This window comes from Schistocerca serialis, chromosome 6 (assembly GCF_023864345.2).
Source record: "Schistocerca serialis cubense isolate TAMUIC-IGC-003099 chromosome 6, iqSchSeri2.2, whole genome shotgun sequence".
Classification (NCBI taxonomy): domain Eukaryota; kingdom Metazoa; phylum Arthropoda; class Insecta; order Orthoptera; family Acrididae; genus Schistocerca; species Schistocerca serialis.
The window spans coordinates 218,300,536-218,321,087 of record NC_064643.1 but is presented as its reverse complement, the minus strand read 5'-3'; the positions used below and the strand labels follow the sequence as shown (position 1 = coordinate 218,321,087).

At 38.2% G+C, this 20,552-nt stretch overlaps 2 protein-coding genes across 2 annotated transcripts in view; one reads left to right on the top strand and one right to left on the bottom strand.

Annotated features, from left to right (window-relative positions):
- Positions 1-2,544: 2,544 nt before the first annotated feature.
- Positions 2,545-20,552, bottom strand: part of LOC126483747 (probable RNA-binding protein 18) — a 46,872-nt gene continuing 28,864 nt past the window's right edge. Inside the window, exons 4-5 of the mRNA XM_050106888.1 lie at positions 4,786-4,859; positions 2,545-4,677 (exon numbers count right to left, since the gene is read on the bottom strand). Coding sequence (XP_049962845.1) covers positions 4,476-4,677; positions 4,786-4,859 — 276 coding nt within the window. The 3' untranslated portion in view covers positions 2,545-4,475. The remainder of the gene's footprint in view (positions 4,678-4,785; positions 4,860-20,552) is intronic.
- Positions 7,753-20,552, top strand: part of LOC126483742 (pre-mRNA-splicing factor syf1 homolog) — a 553,324-nt gene continuing 540,524 nt past the window's right edge. The window contains exon 1 of the mRNA XM_050106881.1: positions 7,753-7,757. The gene's annotated coding sequence lies outside the window, so the exon portion shown is untranslated. The remainder of the gene's footprint in view (positions 7,758-20,552) is intronic.

Below are 20,552 nucleotides of genomic sequence, written 5' to 3'. Positions count from 1 at the left end.
AACAAGAAAAGTATCTTTCAGCATCTTCAATGCAATGGATTAAAGTTAAGGGAGGAGAAGCTGTGTCACGGTTCAAGGGTACTGAATAGCATGACACTTACAGCATGGATACTGTATGACAACTGTGAGAAAAAGTAAGAGAAGCAAGAAACCTAGCAAGATGTAAAAGTTATGACTTGACTACTGGACTGTTTCAACAGCCTGTTCCTAACACCCCATTAGGAAAATAAGGTCCAAGGAAGCATTCAACTTGGCCGGTTCACACAGTTGCCTAGTGATGAACACTGTACCTGTCACATGTGACTTCTGACAACATTTGCCACAAACTGGTTTGTCATGGGATATTTGTAACTGAAAAATGTGTCATAAGAACAGTATGTATCATGAACTGCTTCATATAGGCTGCAAATATTTTTGTGGTAAGTTCCTATAAGGTACAGAGTCCTCACAGCTATGTACTTCCCTTCACTGTAATGTATGTCTGATTTGTATAGCCTTTCTAAAATTAAAAGAGTTATTAATTGGACACAGTAGTAGTACTGCTGTATCATCAAACTTCTGTAAATTTTCTGAGTGCAGTTGATTCCAGTAGCTCCATGTAACCAGAATGATGAGTTAAACAATAAATAAATAAATAAATAAATAACATGGATCAATTTGAAAAGTTCAAAATAGCTCTATTCTTTCCTACTTCATAATATAACATGCAGAATTTCATTACCCCTTGGATGAGTAAATATATTCATGTTTGTCTGACAAGCTTGGAAATTAACATTTTTGTCTAATACTATACAAAAATACCTACATGACTAAAGTGACATGTACTTCAGCCATCCATTTTTTTTCTATTCCAGTTGTAATGCATAAAGCCACAGAAAAAATTATTTTACTTTTTAATGGGGTAGACCAAAACAGAAATTTTTAATGAGCCTAATTTTTTATTGGCTTAAAATGTTCCTTAAAGAATGCCATAAATGTTAAAATTGCGGTTTACTGCAGGGGGTCTGGCGCATCCAGACACTCGATTGTAACCATTCAAATACTATGATAGTTACTAATTGAATAGGGGTCCTGTTAGTTTTGGATACTATCACAGAGGGCATTAGTACCAATTAAAATACTATTCTCAACAAGAGTCCTCTCCATAACATGATTTGTTTATGATAAACAGTTTGAAAGCACATGCTTGGTTAGCGTCTGTTTAACTTATCATTTCACTAGTTTTTGTATGGAATAAAACCTGAGTGCTTGAAAATGACAAACATATTTATATGCACAGGAAAGGTTCAAAAAGCAATCCTAGTTATGCAAAAAACACTTTGATTGGTAAGCAGAAGCCAGTTAATCAATATAATTTTGTCAAAATGAGCGAGAAAAATGCCAACTGTATGGTGCTGACATTGCTGAGTAAAGATTTGTTCAATTTCAATGTCAAAAAACACAAGTTGAAACTTTAAACGCTTTTTTCCACTTCAAAACAACAATTTTTCAAGTTTGTGGGAGCTATATCTCTGAAATATGCATCCAATTACGTTATATATTTTGTAACTTGTGAGTCAGCATTTATTCCACTATAATGAGTTTTTTGTCAAAAAATTGACTTTTATTTCAGAGTGCCGCCATGTTGTCAAAAACCATTTTCCTTTTTTTAAATATTGTTAGACAATATCATCAGTTGCAATCCAGTTTTTGAAATTTTGTTCTAAGTTGAAACTGCGGTGTTCAGAGCTCCCAACAACTGCCCCAGCACTTCACAAAGGCCTTTCATCAATGTCATCTAGAATCATCTGGGTGAAAATTTTGTACCTTTTTTTTTTTTTTTTTTTAAAAAATAAGAGTATTGGTTCCAAAATTGAGTGTCACCCTGATCTACGTCGTTTCAGGTCTACTATGTCTTGAGTGACTCTTTCTGCTTTGTTGATCCTAAAAAATTATCACGCTGTAAATATATCTTTATTTCAGGTTTCCTTACAATATGTGGTTTCTCTCAGCATGCCTGGGCTTTGGAGGAAATATTGTATTAAAGGGGTTGGACTTAATCTGGTTATCTTTCTAGAATATTTGGATGACTTTAACCCGCTATTCTGTGTATAACTGAATCTGACTCTAGTGGGTGTAAGTTAAATCACTATTTATAACATACAAAACTTTAAAGAAGCAATCCAAGGAGGCTGGAGTAATTTTACTCCATTATTTTCAGTCACATGATAACTCTGTATTGTTAATTATGGGCATCAACCATTACTGATCCTCCTGTCTACTACGTGAAAGTCTCTCAAACCTGCTTGAAATTATTTCAGGTCACATATTATACCAAAACTATTCTAACAATGCCTGTAAAATTAATAGGTGATTACTCTTGTAATTCAACGAAGCTTAAGATAGAGAAAGAATATCTAAACTTAACATTGTCAGGTATAAGTTAAGCAGTGAATTCTTTAACATTTAAAAACAAAATAAAAACTTCTTGAACACACTTGGTTTAGCAACATGTGCATTAACTCTTTATGAGAATATTCACATAATAGTTAAATACACACAAGCTCAGGTACAGAACATACATATATTTGCAACTACCTATAGTACAAGATTTTTTTACAATCTTCCTTATAACTGAGACACACAACAATAAATAACAAGCTTTAGAGCCACTTATGTTAAAATGTCTGCTCTGTCAGACTTCAGTCATCATGCAACACTACCTTGCTATTCTTCTCTTTTTCAGTGAGCAGGTACTGTATCCAGACTGTAAGGGAAGTAATAAATTTCAAACTGCACCACAGTAAAATTTCAAAAAATACAGCAACAAAAGTATTTCAATTAAATTCAAGAAGCTAAATTTGCATTTCAGATGGCTTTCTGCACTAATCAGCATGAGACTACACAGGTTTCAAGTAACAATAAAACACAGCACGGTCAGAAATAAAATAAGGTCAACAGCGATGTTTTATAGTAACTTGCATCGATTAATTTGCCATATTTGTCCTTTAGCTTTGTATAATCATGAAAATCAATCATTATTATGACATTTCCTACTTGGTACTACTGCAGTTTTTTATTCTTGTATTCAAGAAAGTTCTATTTCAACTAATTATTTTATTTTGTAATTCATTTACCACATAATTATTTCCTGATGCAAAGTTAATAAGATAAAAATTTAGTCATTCCACTTGTGATAAGTACTAAATATTTAACACAAACAATGTTACAGCTTCCTTTCTATAAATGTGCAAATCTGACTGATGCATAAAAAGATCAACTTCTACTGCTGATAAAAATATTTTATGACAGTAATAAATTTAAGAACATTGCCTTCCTTTAGGGAATAAACTAGAATAATAGTTTTCTGACACTACAGGATCATTTTAAACATTAGTAAAAATGTGAAACTTAATTTATAATGTGTTTTATAACTAGCATTTGTAATGACTTTGCTGTTTAAATTTTGACACGTTATATGTTTTGAAAAAACACACACATTAATTGTAAGTTAATAACAATTAAGCTATAAGGTCCAGTTCTTGAAATGTAATTTGATTAAATAAAAGTAATCAATGATTAGTCTCATGGAAAGGCTACAAACAGGAGTTCTAATACCAAAAGATATATAATCTCTTCAAAAATCAACAGTATATACAGAAAAGTAAGCATTAAGCTTAAATTTTGAGCTAGTATTCCATCTGGTATCCAAATACTTCCTCAATTTAGGTGACATATGTTTCCTGTGTCAAGCAGGCATTTCAACTGATGTACGACAAGAATAGGGCAGAAAGTGTTCGTGGTGCTAAATTTTACAGTTTTATTTATTTCTGAAACAGCTGTCACCCTGAAAACATTCAGTTTCCATTACTTTGATTACTAAGTGCAGTTGTCCTGCCATATTGTTTCATACAGAAGTCTAGATAGTAAGGTGTGCTATGCAGTCTTAGCAAAAGTAATTACTTGTAGTCACAGCACAAGAAGAAGGTGTGTACCAGCATGGTTTACTGTCAGTCAGCCAATGACAGATTTCAAACAGTATGAACTACTGTGATGGCACAAGGGGAAAACACCACCATTATCTTACTTTTCTTCCAAGAACTTAAGTCTAAAGCTGCAGCAGCAGTATGTCTATTATTTGTATTGTGGCTGAAGAGTCACCTGCAGCACTTGTTACTAAATGAAATGAAAGCCAGTATGAAGATCTAAGATCAGTCCAGCACTAATGTACTACTGTATACCTCACACGTGTTCTTTCTTGACAGCAAAATTTCTCACAATCACAAAACTCTAGTTCATTCTTCAATACAGATCAACCCAATATACTTATGATCATTTATTAAAGAAAGGTATTGTTTCAGAATTAATCTGAATAATCAATAAATTTAAATGATCACTATTACATTATCTGAAGACAATAGTGTATTGCTTTGAATTGTGCGAATCTTTCCCCTATGCTCAACTTCGATGGATGCCAATTAATAGCACACACAAAATCATCTCCTGTTACTTAATCTCTTATATGGTCTTGTGTCATGTCGTCCTCTGCCCTTGTTGTGCGTGTTATTTTGCTGCAAGAGTGATGCCCGTGTTGTAGGTGCAGTGCCACAAGGACTGTTGTTGATCTTAAATTCATCAGAATTATTATGTTCCATCATCTTCAGCTTTGCTTCAATGGCCTGTATTGTTATTTCACGGCTAAAACAAAAGCAAAAATGATATTATTTATCCCAATGCACCAGTACACATCAATTATACTAATCTTGTTACCATACTATATAGGCATTGAAGAGAGAATAGAGTTACCTCAATTTTTTCTCACTCTTGGCTCCGGCGAGTGCTGGTATTTCCAGTTTAGGCTTTGGTTTATCCATATCTTCCTACAAAAGACATGGTTGGAATTTATAAGCAATACACAAACTGCAGAAGGAAAAGCAATTAGTATGTGATAGAAAATACTGCAAACTACTGAGTATTTGGCCAATTCCACTTAGAATTGCTAGACACCACATTGAAAACAGGAAGATTAAAAGGGTATACTGATAATTTGGTTCACAGCAGGGAGAAAACTCTCAGGCCCTAAAGCATACATAAAAAATCTTGTAGACAAGAGCCCAAACTGAATGACACTATGTATAGAGCTTACTGAAAATTTAGAAAAACCTACAAAAAGGCAAACTGACATTACTCATTAAACTTGCCTGTGATAAGTACACAACAAGGCTCCCAAAAAATGCAAAGTATCATGGAATACTATGAAATAAGAAAATCCCCACACCCACATACAAGGCATAATTCTGGACCTAATAGAAGTGAATAATTACTTTTTAACCTCAGTGAGTGAGCTGAAAAACAAAATCAAATAAAACTGACCATGTGCATCAGACCCGCCAGGTGCTGAGCTACAAGGATGGATGCTTTGTGCTGGATATTATCACCTCCAAGGATATTATAAGAACTGTGTTGAAGTTTTCTAACTCCAGAAGCATGAACTGTTAATGGTTATCAAATTGTGTAATTAAAAAAAAATTATCTGACAACGATTTAATTTCACGTATAACACATGATCAGGACCTTGAGCTTTCCCTGATGTGCTCAAAGGTGCTAAAATTATACTGATCTTCAGAAAGCAGGATAAGTAACTGCCCCAAAACTACCAACCATTTTCTACTATTTCAGTTTATCCTAATTTTTAGACTGTCTTGTGTACAATCAGCTAAAAAAACTATTTCAAGAAGTATGATCTCCTCTCCGACAGACAGTATGGATTCCTACAAGATAAAAAAAAAGCTACTGCTGTCAATATAGTTGTTAACCAGGAGATACCTTCATTTTAAAATATGGATCTGATATCTGTTATACTTTGTGATCATTATAAAGCTTTTGATTGTAAACCCTGTAACACCTTTCTTTCAAACCTGAAATTTTGTAGCATAAACAATCTGTATTTAGCTGTAATCAAGTCCTGTCTAAGTAAATGGAGAAAATTTGTCTCAATTAAAAATAGATGCTCTTCAGAGAAGGAAGTTTGGACTGGTGTGCTGCACGGCTTGGTCCTTGATTCGTTTCTTTTCAACAATGCAGTTAATGATTTACTTTCTTATGTAGGAGCTAATTTAGTGGTATGTTATGCAAATGGCATGACATTATAGAACTGTATTAGGCAATTCAGGGAAAACTGGAACTAGTAGTGAATTAGTTTTCTTGTGAGAAGCTCCTTTGTATTCCCGATAAAACACAGTTACTAAGTCTAAGTAAATGAGTAAAACTATTAGGCTTTGAGGCACTGAGGTAGGTTTCACAATACATGGGAAGAACATAATAGCCATATCTACTAGCAAACAACTTGAATGAGTTAGCTTATGTAGAATCTGACAAATGCAATCACTAATGAGTATCTGAAGATGGCAGACCATGGACTTTTCCAGTTACATAGCTCCTACAGCATGTAGATATGGGGACATCCCTGCTGTATCTGTGAAACTGGAAAATTAAAACAAGTAAGCAGTGTAACGAGCAAAGGGAAGCCTTAGGAATACTGATGTCTCTTCCTTATCAAGCTGAAAGATATTGACTGCTGCAAATCTCCTCAAATACACTGATCAGCCAGAACATTGTAATCACTAACCTAATAGCTGGTATGTCCATCTTTAGCACAGATAACTGTGGTTATGTATTGTGGCATGGAAGCAATGAGGCCTCGGCAGGCTACTGGATGGAGCTGGCACCACATCTGCACACACAAGTCAACTAACTCCCGTAAATTCCGGGATTTTGGGAAGTGTTTGATCGAGTTCAGATCTGGTGAGTTGGAGGGGCCTGCACATCAATTGGAACTTGCTACTGTGTTCCTCACACCCCTCCATCACACTCCTGGCCTTGTGACAAGGCACATTTTCTTGATGAAAAATGCAACTGCCATCGGGAAACATGATCGTCATTAAGGGGTTACGTAGTCTGCAACCAGAGTATGATATTCCTTGGCTATCCTGGTGTCTTGCAAGAGCTCCATTGGACCCATGGATGTTCTTGTGAATGTTCCCCAGAGCATAATAGAGCTGCCACCAGCTTGTTTCTGTCCCACAGTACAGGGTCAAGGAGCTCTTCCCTTGGAACTCGATGGGTTCGTGCCGTCCCAGTGGCATTATGAAGAAAGTATAAGGATTCATCAGACCATGCAATGCTCTGCCACTGTGCCAATGGTCACGTACACATTTCAGTCGTAGTTGCCGAAGTCATGGCACATGGGTCATCAGCTGCAAAGGCCCATGCTTAGGAGTGTTCAGTGTACTGTGCATTCAGAGACACTTGTAACCTTCCCAGCACTAAAGTCTGATGTTAGATTTGCCACAGTTCGCCGCCTTTTCTGTTTTGCCGGTTTGCCCAGCCTACAACATCTGACATCTGTAATGAGCAGTGGCCGCCCCACCCCATGACATCTGGATGTGGTTTCACCAAGTGTTGAAGACACTCACCACACCACTGCTCGAACACCGGACAAGTTGTGCAGTTACTGAAATGCTCATGCCGAGTCTCAGGGCAATCACAATGTGTCCTCGGTCAAACTAAGAGAGAGCACGCGCCTTCCCCATTCTACACACAGACAGCACTCTCACTGATACTACTAGCATCGTGCGTGTGTGACTAGTAGTCATTCCTCGCCAGGTGACGCTGCTACTGCCTGGACTGGTTTACATCAATAGTATGTCTGTGGTCATAATGTTCTGACTGATCAGTGTATATCTACATATCATTACTTTATATTAAAAGCAACTTCAGTGAATTTGGCACTAGAGAGACCATAACCAACACAAATCTACGAGCAAACTGGACTTCGACGTATTGATACATAAACTGGCAAAGACCAGAAACTCACTCAAAATAACATCTTTAATTTTTTGCAATAAAGTTTGAAAATGTACTCATTCCTTGCCCTACACATTTTTCAAGTTACAATTTATGATTGATTGCTGACAATCTCATTCAACAAGATAACATAACCTTCCAAAGCAAACAGTATCAACATTATTTTTAAGAATGTCGATAAAGAAGTGGAATTAAACTGTACGAACTTTTCTATAAAAATACCTGTGTTGTCAACTGTACATTTAACGGCTAAAACTATTCCACTGAAAGTGATCAATGGTACATGAAAAACTGTATAATTCAGACACTTTCTGTAGATTTAATATTGAAATCAAAGATCTGATATAAATTAAATGCTCAATTAGTGCCATAGTACAGATTCAATAACACTTTACAAGTGGTCACAATTATAAAACTGCCTGTAACAACATTCAAAACTATGGTAGTATTTATTTAGAAAATTGTGTGATCATATAGTCTCCCAAAGGATTTTTTTGACACTGACTCCAGCTGTGAACGCTTATATTTTCCTAGTACAGAAATATAAGGGAACTGACATATACAGAGCCACGGAAAGAGCACTAGGACCCCAGCATTGGCTGCTGCAGGTTGATGTTCCTGCCAGTACAACAGCTCAGCAGAAGCAGCTGTTTCTGTGTCATCAGACTTCTGCATGTCAACAGCCTGGGATGTCGGGGAGCTTGTGCAGTTCAACACACTGCCATGTGACAATAGAAGAATACTGGTCACCAACCCTGTCCCAGACATTTCTGTGGTGACACAAAAATGCAATCCCTTCTGGGAAGTCAGTGCTGAGCAGCTGCATTCAAACCCCAGCCCAACCAATTATGGCGCGACCAGTGCAGCAGGGCCATTCCTGGTGCTTGCCGTGTGTCAGTTTTTGCTGTGAATTCTACTGAAACAGTGTCGGCATTTACTCTCACTGGGCCGCAATCCATGGACCACTGACTGACTGCCAAAGCCCTGACAGCCAACATACTGCCATCACCTCTACAGGACCACTCGGCATCATATCTGCCTCTGGAGTCCATCAGCTGCTTACCACTGCTCTTCAGACTTTGTTCCAGAGTTGGATCTGCACAGTACTGAGAACAGCCGCAAGTGAGAAGAGGCCACTGACTTTTCCCAATGCTGCAGCAGGGCTATACCTACTGCTTAGTTGCCCTGCTGACTCAGCTCCCCAAGTGCAGGCTATGTCAACTCAGTATACATCCTTCTCAGCCTTGCGTGCACATCACACACTGCACTGTCTCATCTGCCGAGCGCAACGGAAATACAGGGTGGCGCAGATGGATCGGGTGGTTTTGAAGTGGACTGTACGTCTGGAGGGGGGGAGCCAGGTGTTCGGCGACTTCGTCCTGTGGTGGGGGGGGACGGGAAGTTTCAGTTGCAGGCTGGCAGTCAGTCGCGATGGCTACGTGGTCCGTTGAGCATTGTGTTTTCGCAGTGGAAGAGTTCATACGCAATAACGAGTCAATTGTTGCTGTGACGCGTGCCTTTCGCCGGCGTTTCAACATCCCACCTCGCGGTAGTGTTCCTAAGCGAGATACGATATTGAGTTGGGTGCATAATTTCCGCACTACTGGTTCATGTGCTCCAAAATGGACGCCTAGACCGCCAACAATAACAACGCCTGAGAACGTGGAGCGTGTGAGACGCGATGTCACTGCGAGCCCACGTCGATCAACGAGACGACGTGCTCAAGCTCTTGGAATGTCACGTCGGAGCCTTCAAAGGATTCTTAACGAAGAACTGAAATTCCACCCCTATAAAATCCTGTTGGTACAGAAGATTCTCCCAACAGACCATCTTCAAAGGCTTCAGTTTAGCCAACAGATGTTGGAGTTATTGGAAGATGTAAACCTGATTATCATGATGTCTGATGAGGCTCACTTTCACATTAACAGATACGTAAACAAGCAAAATTGCCGTTACTGGGCCGACACTAACCCAAGAGATCTACACCAACGGCCTCTCCATAGTGACAAAGTGACGGTTTGGTGTGGGGTTTCTAAGGTAGGGATAATTGGTCCTTACTTTTTTGAAAATGAAAGGGAGCAGGCGGTTACTGTTAATTCGCAGCGTTATGTGAACATAATTGAAGATTTTCTTCTCCCACAACTTGAAGAGAACAATTACGACATGGGCAATATGTGGTTCCAACAAGACGGGGCAACTGCACATACCGCTAGGATATCAATGCAAGCTGTACGCGCTCTGTTCCCTGGCCGTTTGATTTCCCGTAATGGAGATGTCCATTGGCCCCCTCGCTCGCCGGACCTCACGGTATGTGACTTTTTCTTATGGGGCTATTTAAAAGCAAGGGTCTACATGAACAAACCCCGGACCATTCAGGAGTTGAAGGCAGCAATTCACACCGAAATCACATCAATTCCTGGTGATGTGCTTGAGCGGGCAATGCGGAACGTTAAGGACCGACTCCAAGAATGCGTCGCTCGAGAAGGAGGGCATTTGATGGATGTAATTTAAAAAACTAACATTACTATTTTTTTGTTAATAAACTTCCATTGTAACTACACGTTTTGCACTTTATTTCAATCCAATACCTTTACAATTGACAGTTTGACAAGTATTTTAAAACCACCCGATCCATCTGCGCCACCCTATATTACGAGCCTACTCCAAACCACAGTGGAGAGGAGGGCGCACTCGAATGGCTGTCCAAGTTTAGTGAATTAATAAAGAACTGTTTATGGCCACCATTTGATTCTCTACAGCTGCACACATCTCCACTCCCATCTCCCAAGCCATGAAAAGGACCCAAGACACCAAAGGGGTCGAGCCCATCCTAACTAATGAGAAGACGGCTCCCACTGCCCACTAGCAGTGATTCTCACCCAGAACCCACTATATTAAAGTTTTCAGGTTACACTGTTAGTTTAAATTTAAACAAATAAGAGGATTTCTGCAGGCTCTTATTCATTTTTAAGAAGTACAACATTTTTAAGTGGCTAATAGCCTCTACTCTTCTGCAACCAAGTACTATATGAAGCGATATCAGCGCAGCTAATATTTTGACTGGTAACCATGTAGCAATCTTGACATGAATTATAGAACTGGTGTTGTAGCCACTTGGTTTGGTTTAGTTTAGTTTAGTTACGTCATGTTCCATAGATCGTTTTCATGATTATTTTATCGATATGATGTGGAACAAGTCAGATTACAAGATATATATAGACACATGTGAATAGTGCTAATATTAATATTACTGAAATTTTTAGTTCTACACATGCAACTACATTTAGCGGTACAATATTTTTTTGTGAAGTGATATGTTGCTGGCAACTTCAGAACTGACAAATGATGACTGCCATCATAAAAGCTTTTTTAAGTAATGAGCTAATGCAGTATGTTGTTCAGAAGTTTTTTTCGTTACGAGCAAGTATTCTAGAGTAGATGTACAGAGTGTATTTGTGAACTGGGATGATGACAGCACTCTCACAATGTTTTGTGGTACCTGCTATTTGGGTGGTTTATTCCATGTCATCAGCATATTGTCTTGGACATGTGGTGCATTCCACAGCAGAAAAGCCATAACATTCACAGTGACATGATGGTAACATGAGAGAAACTGTTATATGTCTAATTAAATCTCATTCTGTTATTCAGAACAGCTAGTTTTCGACATTGTCCATTTGATGTATTTGTGGTGTTCTAAGTAACGGTCATTGTAAACGGAGAATGGATTATACTCTTGCGTTCCAATGATAACTACAGCACTTTGAGAAACAAAGTCCAGGCAAAAAATATTGGCGAGTGTGAAGAAATAACAATGTAAGCAAATCAATGACTGGGAATTGTAGCTCCTGAGCAAACTTTACATTGCCAACCAGTAACATTACAGAACACTGCAGTGTTTACTACTGTGTGTCATCATATTTATAGTGAAAAATGGTGTATACATACATATCTAAGATTGTGTCAAATTTCACACCAATTGTGGTGTACCGTGCATTCACACAGGTGCCTGCTATTGAACTGCACTCTTGTGGATATGATGTGTCAATGGTTACAAATATTAATTAACACCAGTAACAGAGCTCAACTAAGGATGGCTGATCAGTTGCCAGCTGTGCTATTAATGCAAGACAGTGACATACTCCAACTGCAATCTTGAAACATCATAGAATAATCACTATACACATTAAAATTTGGCAGTAGTCAAAAATCACAGTCCTGCAAAGCCAAATTTCATGTCTTATTGCATTTTCATCCTATTTCACTACTGCTTTCCTTTTCTCTTTGAGTCTCATTCTTTACAAGCTTTTGCTTTTGTCTTTTATTTACACACTTCCTTGATTTATTTGTTTTTTATTTATTTATTGAAATCTTTTATCTGTCTTTTCGCCAGGCTGCAATATCTGAAAAAATAGCATGATTTACGTTTTCTGTAATTCCTTAAATTACATCAGATGAATGCTGGGACGTTCTTTTGAACAAATTGCACTTAATTTCCTTCCACGTACCTGCCCAACTGAGTTAGTACTCCTGCTCTAATGACCTTGATGTTGACAAGATGTGGAGTTATACTCTACCTTCCTCTAATCCTTTACTGTGCTTGTTAATTTATTCCTTTATTTTTCATTTCTGTTTATATAATGTGGATTACTGCTGTGCTCTTGGTTTTAGGACTTGTAGCTGACCAACTGATCAGCTGCAGTTCATTGTAAATCTCACTTGGCATGTGAATCATATAGTGACAGCTCATACAAAATTTTACAAATGTGCTACAATGTGCTGGCCTACAGCCTTTTGACTTACAATAGTAGTAATCATAACTAAATTGAATATATTAATGTTACATACATAAATTGATAAAACTGAAGAAACTGCAAAAAGGTGGGAAATTGAGGAGATGGGACCTGGATAAACTGAAAGAACCAGAGGTTGTAGAGAGCTTCAGGGAGTGCATTAGAGAACGATTGACAAGAATGGGGGAAAGAAATACAGTAGAAGAAGAATGGGTAGCTTTGAGAGACAAAATAGTGAAGGTAGCAGAGGATCAAGTAGATAAAAAGAAGAGGGCTAATAGAAATCCTTGGGTAACAGAAGAGATATGAATTTAATTGATGAAAGGAGAAAATACAAAAATGCAGTAAATGAAGGAGGCAAAAAGGAATACAAACGTCTCAAAAATGAGATCGACAGGAAGTGCACAATGGCTAAGCAGGGATGGCTAGAAGACAAATATAAGGATGAAGGGGCGCATATCACTAGGGGTAAGATAGGAAAATTAATGAGACCTTTGGAGAAAAGAGAAAGACTTGCATGAATATCAAGAGCTCAGATGGAAACCCAGTACTAAGCAAAGAAGGGAAAGCAGAAAAGAGGAAGGAGTATATAGAGGGTCTATACAAGGGCGATGTTCTTGACAACAATATCGTAAAAACGGAAGAGAATGTAGATGAAGATGAAGTAGCAGATATGATACTGCATGAAGAGTTTGAAAGAGCACTGAAAGACCTAACTTGAAACAAGGCCCTGGGAGTAGACAACATCCCATTAGAACTACTGATAGCCTTGGGAGAGCCAGGCCTAACAAAACTCTACCATCTAGTGAGCAAGATGTATGAGACAGATGAAATACCCTCAGACTTCACGAAAAATACCATAATTCCAATCCCAAAGCAAGCAGGCGTTGACAGATGTGAAAATTACCGAACCATCAGTTTAATAAGCCACAGCTCCAAAATACTAACACGAATTCTTTAGAGATGAATGGAAAAACTGGTAGAAGCCGACCTCGGGGAAGATCAGTTTGGATTCCATAGAAATATTGGAACATGTGAGGCAAATATTGACCATATGACTTATCTTAGAAAATAGATTAAGGAAAGACAAACCTAAGTTTCTAGCATTTGTAGGCTTAGAGAAAGCTTTTGACAATGTTGACTGGAATACTCTCTTTCAAATTCTGAGGGTGGCAGAGGTAAAATACAGGGAGTGAAAGGCTATTTACAATATGTACAGAAACCAGATGGCAGTTATAAGAGTCGAGGGGCATGAAAGGGAAGCAGTGGTTGGGAAGGGAGTGAAACAGGGTTGTAGCCTGTCCCCGATGTTATTCAATCTGTATATTGAGCAAGCAGTAAAGGAAACAAAAGAAAAATTCAAAGGAGGAATTAAAATCCATGGAGGAGAAATAAAAACTTTGAGGTTCGCCAACGACATTGTAATTCTGTCAGAGACAGCAAAGGTCCTGGAAGAGCAGTTGAACGGAATGGACAGTGTCTTGAAAGTAGGATATAAGATGAACATCAACAAAAGCAAAACGAGGATAATGGAATGTAGTTGAATTAAATGCGGAATTAAATTAGGAAATGAGACACTTAAAGTAGTAAAGGAGTTTTGCTATTTGGGGAGCAAAATAACTGATGATGGTTGAAGTAGAGAGGATATAAAATGTAGACTGGCAATGGCAAGGAAAGCGTTTCTGAAGAAGAGAAATTTCTTAACAACGAGTATAGATTTAAGAGTCAGGAAGTCGTTTCTGAAAGTATTTGTATGGAGTGTAGCCATGTACATGGACGATAGTTTAGACAAGAAGAGAATAGAAGCTTTCGAAATGTGGTGCTACAGAAGAATGCTGAAGATTAGATGGGTAGATCACATAACTAATGAAGAGGTATTGAATAGAATTGGAGAGAAGAGAAATTTGTGGCACAACTTGACTAGAAGAAGGGATCAGCTGGTAGGGCATATTCTGAGGCAACAAGGGATCACCAATTTAGTACTGGAGGGCGGCGTGGAGGGTAAAAATCATAGAGGGAGACCAAGAGATGAATACACTAAACAGATTTAGAGGAATGTAGGTTGCAGTACATACTGGGAGATGAAGAAGCTTGCACAGCATGGAGAGCTGCATCAAACCAGTCTCTGGACTGAAGACCACAACAACAACATAAATTGATCTGTTTATAATAGTTTAACATTTTGACGGCATGGGGGGGAAATAGCAGCAGGAGTCGAACCTGAGCCGATCAATTGCCAGTCAGTGCACTTTATCACTGCGCCGCAGAACCATTACGTCAACTGCTCCTCAAAAATTCCTCATAGCCTATGCTTGCACAATACATTCACACATTAGCAATGTAGCACTGTAGTGCTAGAAGCAATGATGTCATATCAGAGCATGTGCAGTCATAAACAGACAGCTGTATCTCTTCTTTGAGGTAATCTAGCTCGGGTCAGTATCATTTTAATACTCGACACTGGTTTCTAGTTATCGTGGTGAGTGTGCTACAAAACACATTTTAGTCTGTTTTATTTGCATACGAGAAAACACATTCAAAGTGAAATGATGTGATTTTTGGCTCGTATTCGAAGAGAAATGACGTAATTTTAGTGCGACTTCCGGCTCGCATTCAAAGAGCAATGGTATAATTTTAGTGTGATATTTACAGTGTGCTGTAGCACATTAGCATATAACCAGACTTCACTGGAATCACAGCAATAGTTTTCCCCAATTCTATTACTACTGGAGATGGGCACCCCGCTCCTGAACTGGTTCAAAGAGCCAGGTCTTTCTAAAGAGTGGATAATGGATGGTTCAGAAAAAAATGAATGGTAGCTCATTTGATTTCAAAATGCGTTTCTGGTGGCTGTAATGAGCGGGAAGAAAATTCTGCGCTAGGCTCCTGCAATGGCGCCCCACATCACACCCTTAAGAAAACATTTCCTAAACTACAAAAAATGTGTTACAGACCATGTGCACATGTTGATTTGCAAACCTTATTAGTACATGAAGCTTTTCTCATCCATTTTTTTTCCAGTTTATTGGCTGTCGGGCAGTATCCATTCAGCCATTTCAATAGTGGTGCTAATTATGACAATATGAAAATAAGTACAACGCAGCACAAAGTCTGTGAGTGGAAAAAAAAACATTTCGACTTTGCTGGGAATCAAACCTGGGAACCCTCACTTTGCAATCTGCCGTGCTGACCATGCAGCTACTGAGACAAATGAAAGTCAACATCTTCAGAATGATACAGTAATGCAGAAAACACTTCCAGCATGTTTCCGTTCTTGATTTCAAAAGAATATCTCAAATTTCAGAAGCTCGATAAATGTTTACATGCTTTTGAGCGAGTAGTTACATTTTATCCTTTGACTTAGCATCACATACGTAATGTGTTGCCAGCTATCATAAAGGCTGCAGTCTTGGGCCACCACATGTCGGAGCACATGGCAATGCGATCCAGGCATCATTTCCCTCCCAATAGCTCAGTACTCTCCACCACTCTCACTGAATGGACCACAGGCTCTCACTATCTCACTGTTCCCCACCACTCTTTAGGATTGAATTGCAAACTAACTCACTGCTCCCCATGAGGGCAACTAGCTCTCGTGCACAAAATCACACAGAGCAGACCACATGACGACTTGAGGCGTCACTCTGTTCTCTGCTCTCTCGGCACAGCGAAACAGCTTGCATTTCGGTTTCATGACTGAGCATGTCTCCATCTGAGTTCAGCTCTTTATTCTTTGTATCCTTAGTTGATCTTTTCTAATTGTCATCTTCTTGTGTCGTTGCTCTTCTGTTTTCATGTTGTGTGAGTGTTCTTGATAGGTGTACTATTATGCCTTCTTCTATGGTTGTACCAGTTATAGTTGCTTTTGTTGGTGTGTCGGTAGCCTTTATGCAGGTTTTAATTACTTTGGGCAGATAGGATACTAAATGGAACGGTTATTTTAACATACTTGATAGTCCATGTGTACAGATTGTCTTAGGAGGAATGGTCAATATTCAGTGATATGACAGGAATGATCATTTGAAGCGAAAGCTAAATATGGACATGTGCCCTATTCCTAATGGCTTCTGAGACAAAACATATTTAAAGTTACTATTGTATGTTTTTCTTGAATAACACGATATCTGCGGCCTCTAGCGAAAACTTGTTGCATTACAACATTAAACAACATTAAATTTCCTTTAAAAGGATCCTATTCATTTTTTCTCAAGGACTTTAAGATTGTATGAAGAGAGCGAGAGAATATGGAAATTCTTGCGCAACGCGCATCCATAGAGGTGTGGGTAAGTCAGTTTGAGGTAGTTTCTCGACTTGATAGACCACGTGTCCCATATCACATTATTCATCTTGAATTTGTCTACACTACTGTGGTACATTGTAAACAATGACAATGTACTGAATAATAAAGAAAATAAGTAACAATGTAGGCCTAATATTGAATAAGTTCTATATTGAAAACCATTCAGAAGCGTGCATATGTCCACATGAAGTTTTTTGATTCAAATAATCATTCCTGTCATATCCTGAATACTGACCATTCATCCTGGGACGACCTGTATATTATGTTTCATTTTTTATGTATCCATTTAACCTGAACAGATGAATGCCCTCAGGAGTCCTCTTACATCAGACCAGAGTTTTATATGTAATTACAAAACTTATTAAAATCATGGTTACTTAGAAAAACATATTATTTTTAATATAATATCTCTTCTTCTCTCTGCATGTAGTAGGCATTTGCCTGTTACATCCTCTTGGGTGAAATTGTTAATTTTCCTCAGACTTCCTAAATGTCTTCTCCCCACCAGGTAATAATTATCACCAATTTTGGTAATCTGTCATCTTCCATTCTTCTGACATAATCCATCCAGTTGTTTCTGTATTCTTTAATCTGCTCATTTATGTTTTTCACTCTCAGTTCTTTTCTGATGCCTAAATTCACTCTCCCCACAGACAGAATATACCCAACTACTCTTCTTAGCAATCGGATCTCTAGTGCTTGTATTCTGATGGGAATGCGTGTTGCTACTGTGTTGTCCAGGAAAGATCTTCAAGGAGTAGGGAGCAGTAGTTATTATGAACAGTAGTGGATCAACAAGAAGCTTGAGTATTTGGACTGCGATGCCATCCTGTACAGTAAATGCAGAGCTGAAGGATTTTTCAACAGCGTTGTCAACTCAAGAAAGAATTTTTCATAACTACTGTCATTTACTTCTGCGAAGTAATCAGTAAGTCTATGTTTTGTTTACAGTTCAATGAAGGTTATTGTTAAAGTCAAATACTGGTTTAGTTCCTTGGTTTCAACAATGGGACCAGCTGCAGCTTTCACTTTGCCTACTTTTCCCTAGATCACACAAGCTTTTCCATAGAGCATCTGGTCTTTATGTCTTAGTTATCGTTTCTCTCAGTTTGATTGATTCTGTTTGCTTTCTGCGTGTAATCAGTTTTATTTTCAAGGGTAGGAGGTCGTCTGTGAGTCTGCTGTGCAATGTCTCTGGCATTCACTGACTGTTTTAACGCTTCCGTTAGCCAAGGTTTCCAGTCTTTGGGGGAGCATATTTATTATGTAACAGAGTTAGTTTGGTAATGATGTTGTGAGCTGATATTCCAGGTACGAATTTTTTTGCTTGTGGATTTCGTGACAAATATGTGCATGGGGGCCTGACTATAGGCTATATTATGCAAGCTGAAATATTGTTGCATTTGAAGAAGGAACTACACACTTGAATTTCACAGTGAAGGGGCTAGCATTATATGTATGATCCTAAGTCAAATCAAATTTTAAAAGGTCAGTTTTGAAATAGGCTATCCTACCTACTTTCAAAGGTCTATAGAAGATGTTTTGCTACTACTGCACCTCCTCATCTATTACTTCAGTGACACCGTAGGGCAGTGGAGCCTATATTTAGGTAAATGGAGAGCATGCTTGGCTTGAGCAAAGTGTCCATGTTCGTTAGAAGAAAGACATGGATGTCGATATTCTGAAATATATGTCGGAGTTCGTTGAAATGAGTTGAACGTGATGGCCAACTATGTTCTACCGCAAACACGCTGGTAGAAATAGTGGCTGCATGAGTAGACAAGTTCGTAGCTCCTAAAGCACAGACTTTAGAGTTCATTTGCACTGATTTTTTCCAGCCTTTATCTGCACCATTATCCTGTAGTCTCTTGTTCACATGCTATCTAGCCCAAATGAAGATATCACATCATTCAAAATTTTTATCTTTGGAAGTGAAATCCTCGCATATTGTCAGGCTTGTCTTCGTGAGTTTCTTAATCACTATGACTGTTTCATACCTTTTCATATATGATACAAATTTCATGATTGTGGCTCTAGGTTTCACAGATCACAACTTCCTACATTCTACTCTATAACTACTGACTATGGAATGTGCTGCAAGTACATCTGTTCTCACTTTAAGCTTTTAAATGTAAAATGGCTATGTTAATAGCAAATGTTTTAATTTTACCAGTGTACTTTCAGTGCTGCACAACAATATGTTATCCACATTGCCTTCGCCTAGAAGAATTACAAGTGATGTTCGGTATCATTTTACCAAAATGGAATAAAAAGGAAAATGTTGCTACTGCCAGCAGGTAATCCTCATGGCTTCTGGCTCATCATCAAACCTGAAGAGACATCTAAAATCGAAGCATCCTACAGTATCTCTGGAACAATATGGGCCAGGAAGCTGATCAAGACTGCCATCAACTGATGCAGAAATTCGAGAAATAGAAATCACATTTCTCGTGAACTGTCCTCACCGACATCTGCTTCCACCTCAGGTGAAGGTATCCTCTAAAAAAGGCAAATTGAGTCTCAAGCATTATCCAGCCCACCAGTGTCACCTGGTTCTGGACCCTGTCCTGATTTATCTCCTTTGTGGTGCCCTCAGCTGCTTTTCATTTACAACACTCAATAAGTAATCTTTTTAATACTATACAGCAGTTCACATTATGTATATGCTATAGATGTACAGCTTTTAAAAATGATTTGCAGTAAAAATTAATCATTTTTCACCCACGGAAAAGGCAGTCTGCCATACGTCTAATGCTTGGGTGTGTATAAGTAACATTAGTTTGAGAAGAGTGAACTAAAGTCATATCTTTTAGAGTGCTCGCCATTTGGAGACAGACAGATTGCAGAAAACATCTCAAACTGGGTAAAGTCTGTTATCCCAAAAACAATGTAAATTTTAAAATCACTTCCATAATAAAAGAAAATGCTGAAATTAAGAGCCATGCTTTTAAAACTTGACACATTCCATGCTTTGCACATTCTTTAAACCACACTGCACAACACGCATTTCAGAAGTCCATACAGAAAACCACTGATGAGTTCAAATGAGTTGTGTTTCTCAGGAGAAACCCTTTGCTTTAAGCAAGCTTGATGAAATGCAAGAAGAAGGGAAAAAAAAGAGGGACCAACTGAAATTCAAACAAGATGTCCCAACCAATGGAACTACTTACAAAATGTTGAAAATATTTACTTTAAATAAAGATCCCATAATTTATTACCTTACTAATTTTAGGTGGAAAATCAATCACCTTAAAGGACACAGGCTGGGTGATAATGCAACAGGCCTTATGTATTTTGAGAGTTTTTGGAGAGGTAACTGAAGAGATGCCCTCACAGAAAACAGTCTCAGTTTCAATAATGAAAATCTTGCCAAGATTAATGGAATGGCAATTAAAACCTTTTAAAGACAAAAATAACGAATATTCTCAAGAGTCAAAGTTACTGGTTGATAATTTGCTTAAAGGGTTATCAGAGCGGGTTGGTGTTATCTCCACCAACAAAATGATTAGTCAGCACTGGATGCTTGATTCAGAGGCAAGGATTTTCAGATGACAAAACATTTCAGGACTGCTACATGAAGGCTGTTGCATGAAGGTTGTTCAATAAGAAAAAAA